Below are 16,184 nucleotides of genomic sequence, written 5' to 3'. Positions count from 1 at the left end.
ACTGATTTAGTCTGCAAAACAACCATATTGATGAAGGTCTGGTTTTCATTTAACGTAACAGCTTCCTAATACTCCCAAGCTTAAAGGATCATCTCCCCCGCTGATTTTTGGTTAAATTCAAAGGAGTGAATTTTGCAGTATTCAGTATTTCTCCTTTACACAAGTTTTGTCCTCTTTTCATATACCTATTTTACACTGCTTTAACAGTTTTCCTGACAAAGAGAAACCACCGAGCATTTCCATCATGACCAGCTTGTGAATACTGGTCAACCCTAAAATTCCAAAATCACAGATTTAGTTGCAGCCAGATCACAAGTCTAATTATCTGACCTTAAGCATGGATGATTAAGAAGACTGTGTACATGAGTGGAAAATCTGAAGATGTATTTCAGCACCTGACTTAAAGCAGTTATGATATGGAAACACTTCCAAAGATTACTTTCATGCTATCTTAGCAGAAGTACAGCAGAAGTACAGCGGACAGATCAGCACACGGGCTTACCATCTTCACCGACCACTGCACAGTTCATTTGAAAACAGAAAGAAACGGGAAATTATTCACATGCAACGACCAGTTATGAAAGTGATTAATGCCTAAAAAGGTATCTTTAAAATACTACTTAAGGATTAAAACTTTAGCTTCTTAAAAAAATACATTTTACTATGAGCACAAGAACAGCACGATACAATAATCAGAAATGCACTTCTGCTTTAAGAATTACGGATTTAAAAATTACTAGGTGATAATGGGTAGTTGAACCTATGAAATTCTAATACAGAACTTCATTAAACTACTTTAGAGTTTTAATGTTTTGAGTAATATGCTAAAGAACTTCTACTGTAGAAGAAACAAACACACAGCCAACACTGCACAAAATAGCAGAATTTGATGATGATGAAGGACTGGTCAGCCATACAGAAATAATTTGTTAATTATAGCTAACAATCCACTACCATCACTTTTGCAAATGTAATTTTTACAATGTATTTACTTCATTATCATAGTAGAACTACAATAAGCAAAGATCTTTTTCAAGTTTAGAAGCTAGTAATTTTACTTTCTGAAAACAGCACTGGGGCCATTACTGCAATCCTAGAAAGGCTGTCATCCAGATATAAATAAAGACCTTTAAAGAGTAAAAACTTTAGCCTTAGAGGAAGCAAATAAAATGTGGGATGCCAGCTGCTGTATCTTGGGTTTAACATTCACAGCATTTTGAAGATCTACCATGCCTTCAGGACTTTGGGTAACCCTTTCGGAGAAGCACCAAGCAACTTAGAAGATACATATCCCCGACCTCACTTAATGACCATCAGCGACTGTTAGGGCTGTCGACTGGGGCACACACACAAAATCAGAATTTCTAGCAATGAGGAAAGTAAAGCACCTTAACAAATGATGCTTTGGTAGAAACCTCGACAAAGTCCAAAGCTGTAAAACGGCTATAGAATAAACTTCTTGTTCCCTTTACAAAGAGTCTTCCCAGAAAACACAAGCAAGGCTTACGCATCGCTGCTGCTGATTTATCTATTTATGTATCAAGTGGCATCGAGCAAAGACCTCTCATAAGCACTAACACTATCTGGAAATGTGAACATTTCAAAGGATAATAATAAAGCAAGTTACACCTTCTTACACTTAAAGACTTTTTTTTCAATAGCCTATTTTACAGGTGCTGTTTGCTGCTTTCGCTACACATCACAGTAGGAGAACCTAACGCATGACGCACAGAACGAGGGCAGTCTGCTTTTGTGACCTCCAGTGCCTGGAGTGAAATCTTGTACGTGTTAAACAAGATAACCGGTGTGCTTACTGTCCTATACCTGCCAACTCGTGGCTAAATCTCGGTAGAAGCAGAAGCCAATTAAATACCACTTGGTAGTTCTGCATGTCAATATCACTTGGACATCATTTTCCAGGGACAAAACTGTGGAAAACAGCATCACGTACTAGCAACTATTAAGCACTGAATCAAGATATATTATAAAGGTAACACTGATCAATTAAATAAAATCTATTAGAACTACAGTAGACATTTAAGTTGAAAAAGCACTCAACATGTGATAACGTGATGTCAAAATGCTTGCAAGGAATTTCAAAACATATAAAACTTAAAATGTTCATCCTCAAGTATTGTGGGATACTGGAGTTAATTCAGGCTTTAGGACACTAGTGATCCTTGCTCATTTTATGGAATACTAGTCTATATTAAATTCATTCACTTTTACAACATGGACAATGAATTTTAAGGATAAAATATTAAATAAAAATATGGTTTTCCATTGGCATTCTGTAGTTTTTAGGAGATGATCTTTTGCTTCGGTAAGAGGTTCTAGAACTACTGATATTACAAGATGTTGATTTGTGAGCCAGGAATCAGCACATTCAGTGATCAACAAAAAGGAGGTATAATCAAGACATGTGCCACTTCAACTATCTTATCCAATTACTTCCTCACGGAACATTAAAGAAGGAACATCATCTTTGTGACCAGAACAAATTATGATATACGTGACTCAGAAGGGAAAGGAGAAACTGTCCTCCATAAATACTTAGAGGCCCACAAGAATTTTCTAAAAAATCCTATCTCCAAGATATCTGGGTGCCTGAAATAAGATGCCACAACATGACATAAATAGCGTAAGTTTTAAGTGTAACTCATTACATTTCAGAACGACAGCAAGGGAGCCTCTAAATCCTAACTTTACAGCAGCATAACATTGTTGTGCTTTGATCGCCACATTATGCCAACCATTCTTGATGCACATGAAGACAGCCCATCAATATTGTTTTTCAAATATCAGAAAATCATGAATTATATATAATCAAAAGCATCCAATTATCTCATTATATGGATCAATAAATATCATAAAACGTACATAAACTGGGCAGCCTATGTTTCACTGACATCACAGGAAAGCACCAGTACATTTATCACTAGTACTATAAATGTTGCTAGGAAACCACTTAACGTTTCCCTTTTGTTGTCTTCCAGACAAATTCTATTTGCAGGATATGCCACTATAAATTAGTAAATTAATTGAAAAATCTCAGAAGGTGGCATTTGGTATTAATTTTTCAATAATTTTACCCAAAAGGACCTTGGACAAACAAGAACAATTTATTAATCAGAAAATGCATTAAAATGGTAATGTTTCAAAAAGCAGTATTCCAAAATCTGCAAGCACCATATAGCATCTGATGTACAAAAGAAATTAAATTTCTCACTTCTTAGGTCAGTGTCTCGTAATCAACTACTATTATTTCAATTAAAAGTCAGCAAATGAGACATCTGATCTATCAGGGTTGGGTTTTTTTGTGGTGACTCTATACCCAATGATAAATTACTGCAAAAATATGTTACATGATGGCAGGAAAACATTTGTGAATGTGAACAACAATGGAGAAAGGCATCAAACACATGCTGAGCACCCTCTTTATAACACCTTTCTTGTAGGCACAAGTATCTGGAATGCGATAAAGAGCATTTCTATTTTATTTTATTGTTAACCTGTTCGTAACTTCCATGTAATATGAAGCAAAGATCCCTATCAGTGACCTTATAGCTGAAGTGTTACTTTTAACAAAAGGAAGCCTTATAATGAGGGTGAAGAGCATTAGAAAAGCCACGTCACAAACACACTGGTCATAGCCCATCATGCATTTCAACTTGTTATCGAACTTACCCCTCGTTTGAGGCTTCTGAAAGAAGGAATTCTGGGCTTCCCTGTTTTTATGTCACTCATGCAATAATGCACTGGTTCAATGGAGAATATGGGATACTGGGACCCATTAGGAGTACTGGATGTGTATAAACTAGTAGGGGTTAGGGGTGGGGATTGTGGCTAATGTGGAAATAAAGAAAGCAATAAATAAGCCAAATGTTCAAAGTAATTTTAAAATGAAAATTCTGTCTCACAAAAATTAAATTTCCATCCAACGCAGAAACAGCTTGTAACGTTCCAGACACATTTATGCTATAACTGTCTTGGTTTTAAAAGGTTTCGACCATGAATTCATCTTTAGAGGTACAGGTTGATGCAGAGAATGAAGGAATTTCCAAAAAAGGTTTAGACTCAACATTTCCACAAGGTCCTAACAAGATCCTGAAGCTGCCTGTCTCTTTTCCTAAAAGAGGAAGCTCTGCTTTTCCCAACTTCAGTAACAGCCATTCCAGAAGCTCGTGCGTTCCTGCTCGCTGCTCCTTCCTACGTTTTGATGTACCCTACCAGGCGAGCTCAACTAGAAATACTAGGCACATCTACAGAGAATGACTAAAACAAGAAGTATACTCAATCTCTATAGCCAAGCTGGGCTGACACAATGGCTGCGTGGAATTCTTAATATCATCACAAGAACTTCCTTCACTTTCTTCCTCCGCTCTGTTCAAATTGCTTCTCTCACTTTTTGTCTCTCATACCTCTGCTGCTTTTTCCCAGTTCGATTTTTCTGTACTAATTCCTCCGGTGCACAACTCATTCCCTTTCCAAAAGACTTTTTGATGTTGTCAAAGGCAGAAAAGAGGTAAATATGTATCTGAAGTCAAGACCAGCCATAGTTTCAGCTAAATGAAGGCCACCATGCCCCAGCTACAATAAGTGAGCATATTTTTATATTCGCTAATTGAAGTGTATCTTTTAAAACCTGTAAATAGTATATGGAATTAAATATGTATATGCTGGTAAGTATCTTGCTCCCAGCTGCTGTTTTGTAGAGCACCCCTCCATCCTCCCCAAAAACAGGTGAAAAAAAGGGACATAATCTTCCATTTCCTCCAGCTCCTTAACAGAGATGCATGTAGTATGTATACACGTATGTATATCTGTGATTCCATACAGGAAACAGTAAGGCTGACTCTCTGAATGCTACATACAAAGCAAACGAACTGGGGAGAAGAAAGAGTAGGGAACACCCTGTCAGCTTCCTTCAGCTGTCATTGTACTAAGAAATTTCTTAGAACTACAAAGGTCCGGATTGAAAACCAATGCAGATTTTCATAGCTTCCCTCTCCAAAATTCTCATAAAGATGTCCTGTCGTCAAACCAGTAATCATGATCTCATTTCAGAACAGGCTGAATCTCACCCACCTCTGCAGCCAAGTACAAGAAATATGCTAATGCATTAATGCATTTAAACTATTATCAATCATTAATTATACTGCATGAAAAGTAAACAATCAGTTTTCATTTCAACACGCAGCTGTAGTTACATAATACACCAAGGAGGGAATAAAGAATCAGCTACATCCTTTCTTTCTGTAAAGATCTGCTTTCCTGGAATACTGTCAAATGGAAAATAAATCCTACCACTAACAAGCTCTAATAGTTTCCTATAATAAATGGCAGAAGCTGACTTGGGGCATTAAAATAACCTCTTAGAATTTGTGGGAATCATTAAAATGACTCACTGATATGCTCCAATACTAAATAAAGACCTAGCATAAAATTTAAATATGTATATGCCTCATTAGCATTTACATAGCTAACGCATGCATTGATAATCTTGTTTGCTGATCCATGAAGGCATCTGGCACAGAAAGTGTTAATTGAAGCTCATATGGTAATACAGGAAGGGAGTAATTTCTCTGCTTTCATTTTTTTCTTGAGCATAGGAATATTTTTACCTATTTAATTGCATTGTTTCTTCTGGGACATCTGCCTGTATGGAGCTTCAACAGTATGTTTCACCAATGAGGTACTATGGATTTTAAGGTTTTCAGACAAACCTGAGAAGTTTTCAAAATTAGCAGCAGCTGTAATAAAAATCTATACAACACTCCCATATGTAAGCATCTACAAAACGTGATGTTTAAAAGGGGGCTGCTTTTTGTAGTATAAAACAGACCTGAAAGTCTGCCCAGTTCCAGAGCACACTTCCCCTCCCCTTATTTTTACATTCACAATTAACACCTTCTCTATGTAACTGCAAAAAGTCTTTATGGAAACTAAGAAATGTCACAGAAATGGGAAGCTACTTTTATCAAGTACCTAGTAAAAACATTCCCAGATACAAATCACTAGAAGAAAAATTGGAAAACTTTCCCCAGCGAGACCTTCCCTTTTAATATATGTATCCAACCCTACTCAAACCTTCAGATCTCCTTGCACATATTTTAAAAGACAGTGGCAGGCAAGGTGGAGGTTATTTTAAAATAAATAAATTGCTGCTTCCATGCACTCTAGATCTTCACATTTTAATTTTCCAAATAGTAATTTCTTTATTGTTACCTTTGGCTTCTTTCCAAATAGCCACAGCTTTCCTTTAGCCTTGCCCACTGTAGTTTTTGAATCAATTCTCATTCCTTCCTGCTTTGGTGTGCTGATGGTTCCATCAGAGATAGTTCTGTAAATATTCTGACTGTAATCTTCAAATGGAAAATCTCCAGGAGGTTCAAAACCGGATTTGAAGCAGTCTATCACTAGTTGCGAGTCCTAAAGACAGGACATTAAGGAGTTTAAAAAGCAAAACAAGCAAACCCATCAAGAACCGGAAAGAGAAACACACAGAGACATAAATTTTCCCTTTAATTGCAGGGATGCACAGATGGGAAAGTGAGAGAGTGCTCAAAATGCATGCTTTTGGGTAGATCAAGTTAAGATAACGTCTGTTCTTTCTTCTCAGCAGGGTTACCATGAGCGTAAATCAAAGCACGCCCTGCTATTCAGAACCCAGCCAATACTTCCCAAGGGTTATCATAAATTTGAAGCAGGACACGCTTTAGGGCATGTCCCACATAGTAAAAGCTACTACCCCACCTTCTAAGCCTTCAACGTTAGCACAGAGATGAAGATAACGCTAGGAAACTAGATGTAGTAAGATATAAAAGGGAAGAACCCGTATCAGAAGGTATAAGAAAGAAGTGCCAATAGCTGCAATCAAACAGGACAGAGAACTACACCTTGTTTAATGCTGCACCCTGGAGAAAATACCAACCGTGCTTTTACTCCGGGGTGTTTTAGGATAACCAAAACAACGTGTCCAGAGTCACATACAGTGAGAAAGTGCCAAAGATCTTCAGATCACAAGAAAGCAATTAAACAGGAAGAGGACAGACGCTGAAAGTGGAAGTGACCATCTGGGCTAAAAATGAAGTCACAACACTTTTCAAGCAGACAAATATTTGACCATGGAAAGATAAGTGTACAGGGTAAGAACGTGTTTTCCCTCTCCACCGCTTCTCTATCAGTTAGATTTTGCTCACGCACATTTAGAAAGTTGCTCAATTCTACTTACTCTGTGTTCATCAACTGATTTTGCTGCAAGGATCATCCCTTCTAAACATTTAGAGATAATCGGAATAACCTTGCGCTCAGAGTCAGCAAAGCCTTTGTAACATTCACTAAGCTTGATAGTCCTCCTTTCATCCATGTCTTGAAGTTGCTGCAAGCACAAAGAAAGACAAAATAAAGCTTTTGTTTGCAGATTTTTCCCCCCAGTCCTGATGTATGCAGTTACTGTGGTCACCACAGTGTGGTACAGGATTCCTGTGCTTTCCTGGTATTTTTGTTTCTCTAACAAAACAGACCTTAATTTAAGAAAAATCAAGTCCTTTCAGACATAGACTTAAGATGCCCAGAACAGTAATTACGAAGAGTTGATACTCTTTGAATTTTAATAAATTATGTAAAGGACCAGACTTCCTTTTCCTTATTCTTTTTTAAAGCATGTGTACTGTGTCTACAGCCACCCGTTTAAAAATATTTAATGCAAAAAAACAACTGTAAAGACATTTTCTACATCTCCTCACACTCTCCTTCTAGTTCCAAATAATTTCTCTCTTATGATAAATATCTCTATCTTGCTTTTCTACTTTCCAATACCAACAATTTAAAGAATAGGAAAAACTATAAATATTAAAGTTATATGCCATTTAGACATGCTCTCTGATTTGAAATACAAACCATTTCCTTTAGAAGTGTGCAAGAAAATAAAGAAAAAAATACCATTACATAAGATTTGTAATGAAAGCATACTGGAACACAACAAAAAGAACAAATTAAAGAGAAACAGCTAACCGAAGGGGGGGGACGGGGGGACACCAGAATAAAATAAAAAAGTAGTAGCACATACATCAATAGATTATCAAAAATGGGGTAAGAAGTTGGATTTTTCCTGCACCTACTCTAGCAAAGGCAGATGTCTCCAACAGCATCCAATTTCATCTCTCCAAAACAAAGCAACAGCCTAGTCATGCTAAATCCCTCTCCCAAGGTTTTGCCTTAGAATGTTACCAAATACTTGCAAGGAAGTAATAAAAACATAGTCCCAAGAGAAAGTAGGACTATGTTTTTCTACTCTTACTGGAGGTTTCAAAAAAAACCATAAGTAATATCTTACAACAATAATGGATTTTAACCCTAGAGAAATAAAAGCAATAAACCAAAACTCTGGTCCAAGCTACAAGCAAAGATGATCGAACTCTTTCTCCTGGGAGCTGACTGCAATTTCTCCAGCGTGCTCATGTCACATCTACTATAGTGCTGCTTAACAGTTAAAATATTAGAAAACTCTTTCATAAGCCAAGCCAATTTTCTCCTGAGAATCCTAGACCTTCTAGTAAGTATTTTTTAAGAATATGAACTCCCTTGTGCTTCTGGAAAATATCAAGCATTCTTAAGTTGGTACACCTTCAAATTAAGTCAGTATTTTTACTTTCCGTTTCCTTACTCCATGTCTCAGAATCAGTTTCTACAGTCACAGTATTCTCCCAAATGGCTGAAAGTAAATGCTGATACACTTCTGAACTCCCCCTCACCTCACGCCCACCAACTACTACTTTACTTTAAACTAGTTTTGCTAAGTCTCTGTTTTTGAAAGAGCCCTTGGAAAAAAAAATTAAATCTTAATAGTTACATGAAGCACCCCTGAGAAATCCCCTTTTTAGATGCAAAGTATAAATCTAATTTGACCTTGAAGTTTTGTATTATTTTAGAGAGTTCTGTGGATTGCTGGTAATACTGATGAAGTGATGACCAATGTGGGGGGGAGGGTAGGGGGAAGGAGTGCTTCTGCCTCCAATCCACCCGTTTTATACCTGTACATGAGATACATTAAACCACACAGTCACCATTGGCTATACGCTTTCCTTCATCTCTGCCAGAGTAAAAGCATTCACACACACAAATATCAAGAGAATTAGTGACCAAACCTTATTAAAATTATTGTTTTAAATGTTTGCTCTCATCCAGATGTCTCAAATGTTTATTTGGCCATACCTCTTCAGCAATATTTAAACAAAGAGTCTATAACATATAAAAACTTCATAGAAAAATGCAACAGAATAGTTTCATTACAAGTCTAAGCATAAGTACTGTAAGCAGTAAATCTCATGATAAAACACAGGTTGTATGAAGATTACGCTAATTTCTGGATAAAATTATCCACTAAAATCCCCAAAAGTTTTAAAATTTAGAATCTACTTGTCCCTTAAAAGAAGATCAGACATACTGTCTCTGTTCATTATTTTACCTTATAAATCTGAGGAATGACAATGTAGTAGTGTTTGTGCTGTTCTCCATTAAAATTCTGTAGTTGTGCAGCATATTCATTTTTGTTTTCATCAGCCATATGTGTGCGCAGGTTTAACTGTTGCTTAGCCTAGTAGGGAAATGTTATCAGTTGAAACATGTCTGTGCTTTTCAATGACACACAGCATTATTTTAACTATTTTACCAACTATGCAAAACCACTAATCACAAGTCATCAAAACTGACATAATTGAAATTAAAAGAATGTGAGACTTCATATATCCTGACAGTGTACAGACCTAATTTATCATATACAAAGAGATCAAAGACCGTTTTAGCTCCCTTAGCCACATCGCTTAAATACATACCCTAAAAAACATGGAAATGACTGAACGTATATACCACAAAACACCAAATAGCAGTAAGCCTGCCTGTTTAAGGAAGATAGTCATCATCTCAACAGCATAATCTCAAGACTAACGAGGCATACTCCCTTCCTGTGCCATCATATATTTTACCATAACTTTGATATTGCACATAAGAAGCAAGCATATTTTATATACAATTTTATACAAAGACACTTGTTCCAGTACTGATAAATGTGCAAATATTTTTATAATAAAAAAGAGAGTAAAGAAACAGCACCGCTCTTACCTTCTCAACATCAGCCTTTGTTGCATTAGTGTCATTGTCCAGTCTTTCGTAGCTTTGCTGCGCCTTCTCTGCCTCTCTGCATTCTCTCTCAAATTTCTTTTTGCTCTAAAAAAGCCACAAAAACTCACTGCTTCAACAGCCACTACTCACTCTTGGTTTTGTACAGTAACTTTAAATATCTTAAATTCACTAAGTACCTTTAAGTAAATCCATTGTTCTCACAGAAACCAAATCTAAAAATTTTTTACATTTTCCATTTCCCTTTCTTATTACAAAGATCCGCAGTTAATTATCAACAGACAAGTCTACTTTCTAGCCTGCTTTCAATAACCTAAATAAAAGTTAGGGGGCAGAAAACTTAACCCTGGACCTGTATGAGTAAAATTTTCAAATTCCCTTTTTCAGTGATCAATTTCAATAACTTAATAATAAATAATTATTTATAATTTATTTATTAATAATTATTAATAAATTAATAATTGAGTAAGTTCAACTAAGCTATTGTGAAGGTAGTCTGAAGGATTTAGCTGCATTATGAGATCTTGCATACCCATCCATTATCATCAGTATTCATACCGAATGCCATAGCTATAAGGAACACAGACAACAGTATGCGATGTAGTTGATGTTCAATATATCCAGCTGTTGTCAAGACTGCTGTAGGAAAAAACTGTTGCAGCTCAGGAAGTTAGTATCACTAGAGACAAACTGGCAAGAGAGACTGTGAGCACTGCTCTCCTGCTTCAGTGCAAAGACAGGCTACCGAGCTTAATGTGTCCCTTAAAGGCTGGAAGCATTTAAAAGACTGACTTTGCGCTCAAGTAAATACAGTGCATACAACACCAGTGATTGATTGAGGTGACCTCTGGGGATTATCTTGGTGAAGGGTGATAGCATCTAAAACTACTACATCTGCTTCTGTTCTCACCCTCTGACCATGAATTAAATTCTGACATGATACTGAAGCAAGACATCGCCTTCTGGGTCCACAACAACAAAACAGAAATTCACCTCTCCAGTACTGCTTCACAATAGTCTGGATCAAAGATATAATACATTTCTAAGACACATACCCAGCAGAATATCAGAACGCATCCTGAACACACTTGGTTGAATTTTATATTTTCTCCTCTTTAAAAAGCATGTCTCAAGAAAAAGGAGCTTATAATCTGTTCTAGAGAAATTTACTTCCTGCATTTCTGTGCCAAAAAGTGATTCTACTTCCTGAAAGTGTAATAGTCTATAGTGGTATTCTTGAATAGACCTCATGTAACAAGCCCTCAAACTCAATTCAAATACAGTGACTTGAGATTTGATCTTCATATAAATAAACTGACATTATTAATTAGTCTCTAAACAAAAAGTAGCCCGTGGAGAAGCAGTCTGTACCCTTGTTAAAAACTGATTCCTTTACGCTGGATAAAAGGCAAGGCTTCACTCAAACATACACAGAGATGCTGTTTACAGGAGGGGTTTTTTTAAGCAAGGAACTACAAATACATTGAACTGCATTTTGTTTGTTACTAAGCCTGATTTGGACATTCAGTAACATAACTAAACATTAGAGTCTAACCAAGCAAGATGACGAAATTTCCATTTACAGACTGTATATTATTCAGTTTGTTAGGGGAAAAAAACCCAAAACACAAACTCACATTATCCATCTGTTTCCAGCACATGTCCAGATACTGTTGAGCCTTTCGTCCTTCCTGAAGATGCTAAAAACACCACAAATAAGTTTAATTTACTTATCTTTTTAGTAGTATTACCATTAGTTAGTCCCTGCTCTAGTTGACACACTATGACGTGCAGTATCTCCCACAAGCTACCAGCAAGTACCAGTAAGGAAGACATTACTAATCATATAAGAACAGTACCACAGACAAAAATTACACTGGGAAAAAAGTTACTAGTAAGTACTGTCTCCCAAGATCTTAATTTCTAGGTTTAATAACTGTAGTAAACCAGTGCATAAAAACAGATAATAACTTTAAATATGTGTACTAGAAATGTATTACAAAACCTACCTATTGCCAAGTTCATTAAATTGGGTAAACAAATAATTCCTTAAGGCATATCAGTTTTGATATCCTATTATCAAATCAAAATATAGAAATTACCATTTTTCTCTCAGTTTTTAGATCATGAGAATATCTCATCAATTCTCCGTACACTCTGTGTCCCATTTCTTCTGCAACTACTTCTCGTTGTCCTGCATAGTCATTCAACTCATTAAGGATGTTAAAAAAGGCAATACACGAAGTAAACCTGACAAAAAGCACACACATACAAACACACACATATATACAGTGAGACAGTTTTTTTAATGTACTACTTTTACTATAGTCTGTACTCCTGAATAAATACATTTTAAAAAACCCCAAAACATATTTTACAATAAACCTTATCTTAATGCTAACTGAATTATAGTAGAAATGCAAGTTGGGAAAGCCTACATTAAGCCTAGTATGTTGCAATGCCTCTTCAAATACATTTTATAAGAATATGGATTTTTGTGGATGGAAAAGAAAGAAGCATAATACTACCTGGAAAGCCCTGTAGTATAGTGGTATCTCCTAAGCTGCCAACTGAGAAGCCTGAGCTTGGGAACAGATACATACGTCCCTAGGCTCGGAGGCTGAGCTTGCTGCAGAGATGATGTGCTTGGTAGTCTTGAGGGTGGAACATGACAATCATACCACTCACATGCATCCCGATGGATGATCTACAGAACAAGTTTGCTATCAGCTCTGGAGACAGCTGCCTGTTTGCCTGCCCACCTCTTGGCTGGAAGTAAGGTGCCACTATGGCTGGCACTAAAAAAGGGGGAAGAGGAGGGGCAAAGGGTGGAAAGTGTGTGTGGAAGGGAAGAAAAGAAAAAAAAAAAAACAGGCACCACATTAAAATATGTATCTTTCTCTCTTTTAACTGTGGAATACTGCCTTCTCCATAGGCTTGGCTCTGGGGAATTCAAATGCCACCCTAGCACTAGAAATCCCATTCCCTGTTGTCCAGGATCTTTAAGTAGTCAAAAGACTCAGAGAAAAACCTAATGTGATTTCTCAGGCACTCTATGCACAGCATGTGCTCTGGCTCCAACCTGAAACTTGCCCACTTTCTTTCCTTCGGAAGAGTTATCCTTAAAGAAAAAAAAAAAATATTGCGTTTTCTAAATAAATAAAAAAATGGCTATGTACGTGCACAGCAAAACAGACACCTCTCTGAAATAATCATAAAGTTGTTTAGCACAAATTGCTCCTCCACACTCAGACATTCACTTATTTCGTCTACAGAGTCCAAGCAAGACAGCAGTTTAAGAGGTCTTCTTGCCAAAAACACGACAATTTTGTGTATGCTGAAGTCTCAGTATATGAACGTATAGCTGCATTTGTATGGCCATACAATTATACTGAAAAACCCTACTAAATGAAGCAATACCCACAGCCTAAGGACACATAATCACTTTTCTGTAAAAAAAATACTAGATTGTACATAGCGCACTAAACTTCTACTTTCAAACTTACAGCTCACTAAAGATTATTGGAACAGAGCAAGTACAACCTGACACACTTACTACTTTAAAATACTAACAGAAGTAAATTCATGGTTTCATGCCCAAGAATTACAGCAGATCTATAAGAAGCCAAGCAGGATTCTTCTGTTGTCTTAGCCCATTAAATACTTTATTAAAAAAAAAAAAAAATCCATAGAAGGACAGAACATATTGTATCCTTGTTTCTTATACATAGAATTTGAAATGCACATTTTTACCTGGGTTCCTCATCTTTGGGTGAACGTTTAGGACAGTACTTCTTAACCAGATTTCTATTAAAGAAGAATGAAAAAAAAGATGCTTTTTAGAATCTCTTTTGAGAAGACATACATATAGAAAACTGCATGAACAAATTATTTCTTTTCAATGACTTCAAGGAAAAAAAATCTATTCCCTTGGTCATCTTACAAGGGTCGTTTAGATAACACAAGACAGAAATCTCTGGCATTTTCAAAGTTTTAAGTCACTCTGACCTAGAACAGTATCTTTGTAAGTGTTTTAAAACCTCTACTGCACAGTGCTAGGCATGAAATAATGAGTTCTTTATTTACCATCCTTTTCACACATGCAAAAGAAGGTAGCAGACAAGAAAAAAGCAAACGTATGATCACTGTGTAACATACAGATAGCACACACTGTATGCTACTCCCATGAGCACAAAACTCCATGCCTGAATTATGCTTTGAGTGTACATTTAGGTCGAAGGTTTTAACCCCAGTATCTCCAAATCTTCATAAGGACATTTCCAGAACAGAAGAGGCAATATCTCTCTTCAGGAAAGACGTTACATTTTGCCCTACCACCAGTGTTGTAAATATCAGGTTTTTAAAAACCAAGAAAGTCCTGAAAAGATGATCCATGGGACCAGCGCTTTACAGCTATCACAGTCCAATTGCCGAGAACATTGATGTAAACTCATTTGCTTATCATATAATGCAGAAAGAGCACCTTAAGAAACATACAAACCACATCACCTACTCTACCCTAAGAGCATAAATCACACAGGCACACACTGCTTACACAAACAACTGCAAAATATTTGCAGTTACATACATTGCCTCAAATACCCCAAATCCCGTGATGAATGTGAAATGAAGCCACAGTTTTACAGACAGGAGGGATAAGAGGGGAGCATGTCCAATGATCCTTCACATTCTTATCTTCCTCTACAACAGCCTTTGCTTTGAACTTCTGAGTACACATTTCTTACTGCATAGTATTCTGCCTTGACTTAGAGTATTGTTTTTCTGACAACAAAGAGGTCTTTTAAAATTCTTGACATTCAAAAGGACACATGTTGTGAGTCTTGAAAAAAAGAAAATCCATTCTTTCCTTCTCGTTTTTAGCTGCTGGATGTGCATACCTTCAACTGGTTGCATTATTTTATTCTAGCAGTTTTCAAAGTCATCAGTTTTTCCCACGAAACAGAAGAATTAAAATTGTAACCCTACTACAGTTCTTTTCCTTTCCCTGTGAGAGTTTGTAATTTTACAAGAAATAAAGAATCCTTTTTTGTACAAAAGAAAAACAGGTAAGACACAGGATTTGTCTCAAATTGCTTGCCCTCAGCCTTTGTATTTTCTGAGGTCAAAGAAGCAAAACAATCTCAGTTGCTGTGTATTTTTAAAAGTAGCAAACAGGATTTAAAGAGATCTACTACTCTAACTAAATAGACGAGTATTTAAAAACCAATGCCCACGCTCACAAAAATTTCTGTAGTTTCCAAACATTAGGACTACTTCATCAAAACGTTCCTAGTAATTGTTTAAACTGTGGACCAGATTGCCTGTTAGGATAGCTCTCACTGAAACTATCAAAAGTAATATTTTTCAGTGGGAATTAACGTCTCAGCAGAAAATAACGCATGTCAATTATTTGCTTTACAACTGAAACAGAAGCAACACAATGCCGGCAATTTTTTCCCCATACATCTCTAAATAATTTTCCCTTCCATTTAAGAAAACCCCAAACAACAGAACAAGTGCACACAACTGAATCATTTTGTTCACGAGACAGAGTGTTTGCCTTGAGCTTGTCAGGGAAGACTTCTCAAAGTGTGTTCTTGATGTGGACCTGGATTATGCAAAGGATGCTTCTGCTTTTTAACTGGTATGAAACAGACTTAATTCAAACGTCTGTATTGTGTAAAGAGACAATATTTTGTAATGAAACTATATTTTACAAATCCACCTAAAGAAGCAATTAAGCATGAAACAATGCAAACCTAGCAGAGCTGCCTTAACAGTTGTTTTTAAATTGACCTCTGGATATAATTCTTCCATTTGTCCAGTAGTAATTGAGACAATTGGCTGTTGACTTCTTAGACTAATTATTAATATAGCCCAAAACACTTTCCCCAAAAGCAGCAAAGTGGACTGTATAAAGCAGTGTACATCCCCAACAGTACAAAAAAATGGAGAGGAAGAATAAAAGAAGAGCCGGAAACAAAATCTTGCATGCATGTTTTGTATCTCATTCCCACTGTTTGTGTGTGACTTTAGTTGTTACA

General features: G+C 36.5%; 1 protein-coding gene across 4 annotated transcripts in view; it reads right to left on the bottom strand.

Moving 5' to 3' along the window:
• Window positions 1–16,184, bottom strand: part of FNBP1L (formin binding protein 1 like) — a 58,638-nt gene that overhangs the window by 7,194 nt on the left and 35,260 nt on the right. For 3 of the 4 annotated variants that reach the window (XM_075098149.1, XM_075098150.1, XM_075098151.1), the window contains exons 3-9: window positions 13,894–13,947; window positions 12,243–12,390; window positions 11,778–11,840; window positions 10,123–10,227; window positions 9,470–9,598; window positions 7,235–7,381; window positions 6,229–6,432 (exon numbers count right to left, since the gene is read on the bottom strand). In XM_075098149.1, coding sequence (XP_074954250.1) covers window positions 6,229–6,432; window positions 7,235–7,381; window positions 9,470–9,598; window positions 10,123–10,227; window positions 11,778–11,840; window positions 12,243–12,390; window positions 13,894–13,947 — 850 coding nt within the window. Of the gene's footprint in view, window positions 1–502; window positions 518–3,687; window positions 3,847–6,228; window positions 6,433–7,234; window positions 7,382–9,469; window positions 9,599–10,122; window positions 10,228–11,777; window positions 11,841–12,242; window positions 12,391–13,893; window positions 13,948–16,184 lie in introns of all 4 variants that reach the window. The other variant, XM_075098152.1, reaches the window with a different exon arrangement.

This window comes from Phalacrocorax aristotelis, chromosome 6 (assembly GCF_949628215.1).
Source record: "Phalacrocorax aristotelis chromosome 6, bGulAri2.1, whole genome shotgun sequence".
Lineage (NCBI taxonomy): Eukaryota > Metazoa > Chordata > Aves > Suliformes > Phalacrocoracidae > Phalacrocorax > Phalacrocorax aristotelis.
Note: the sequence above shows the minus strand (reverse complement) of the source record. Positions and strands in the feature narration are given on the sequence as shown.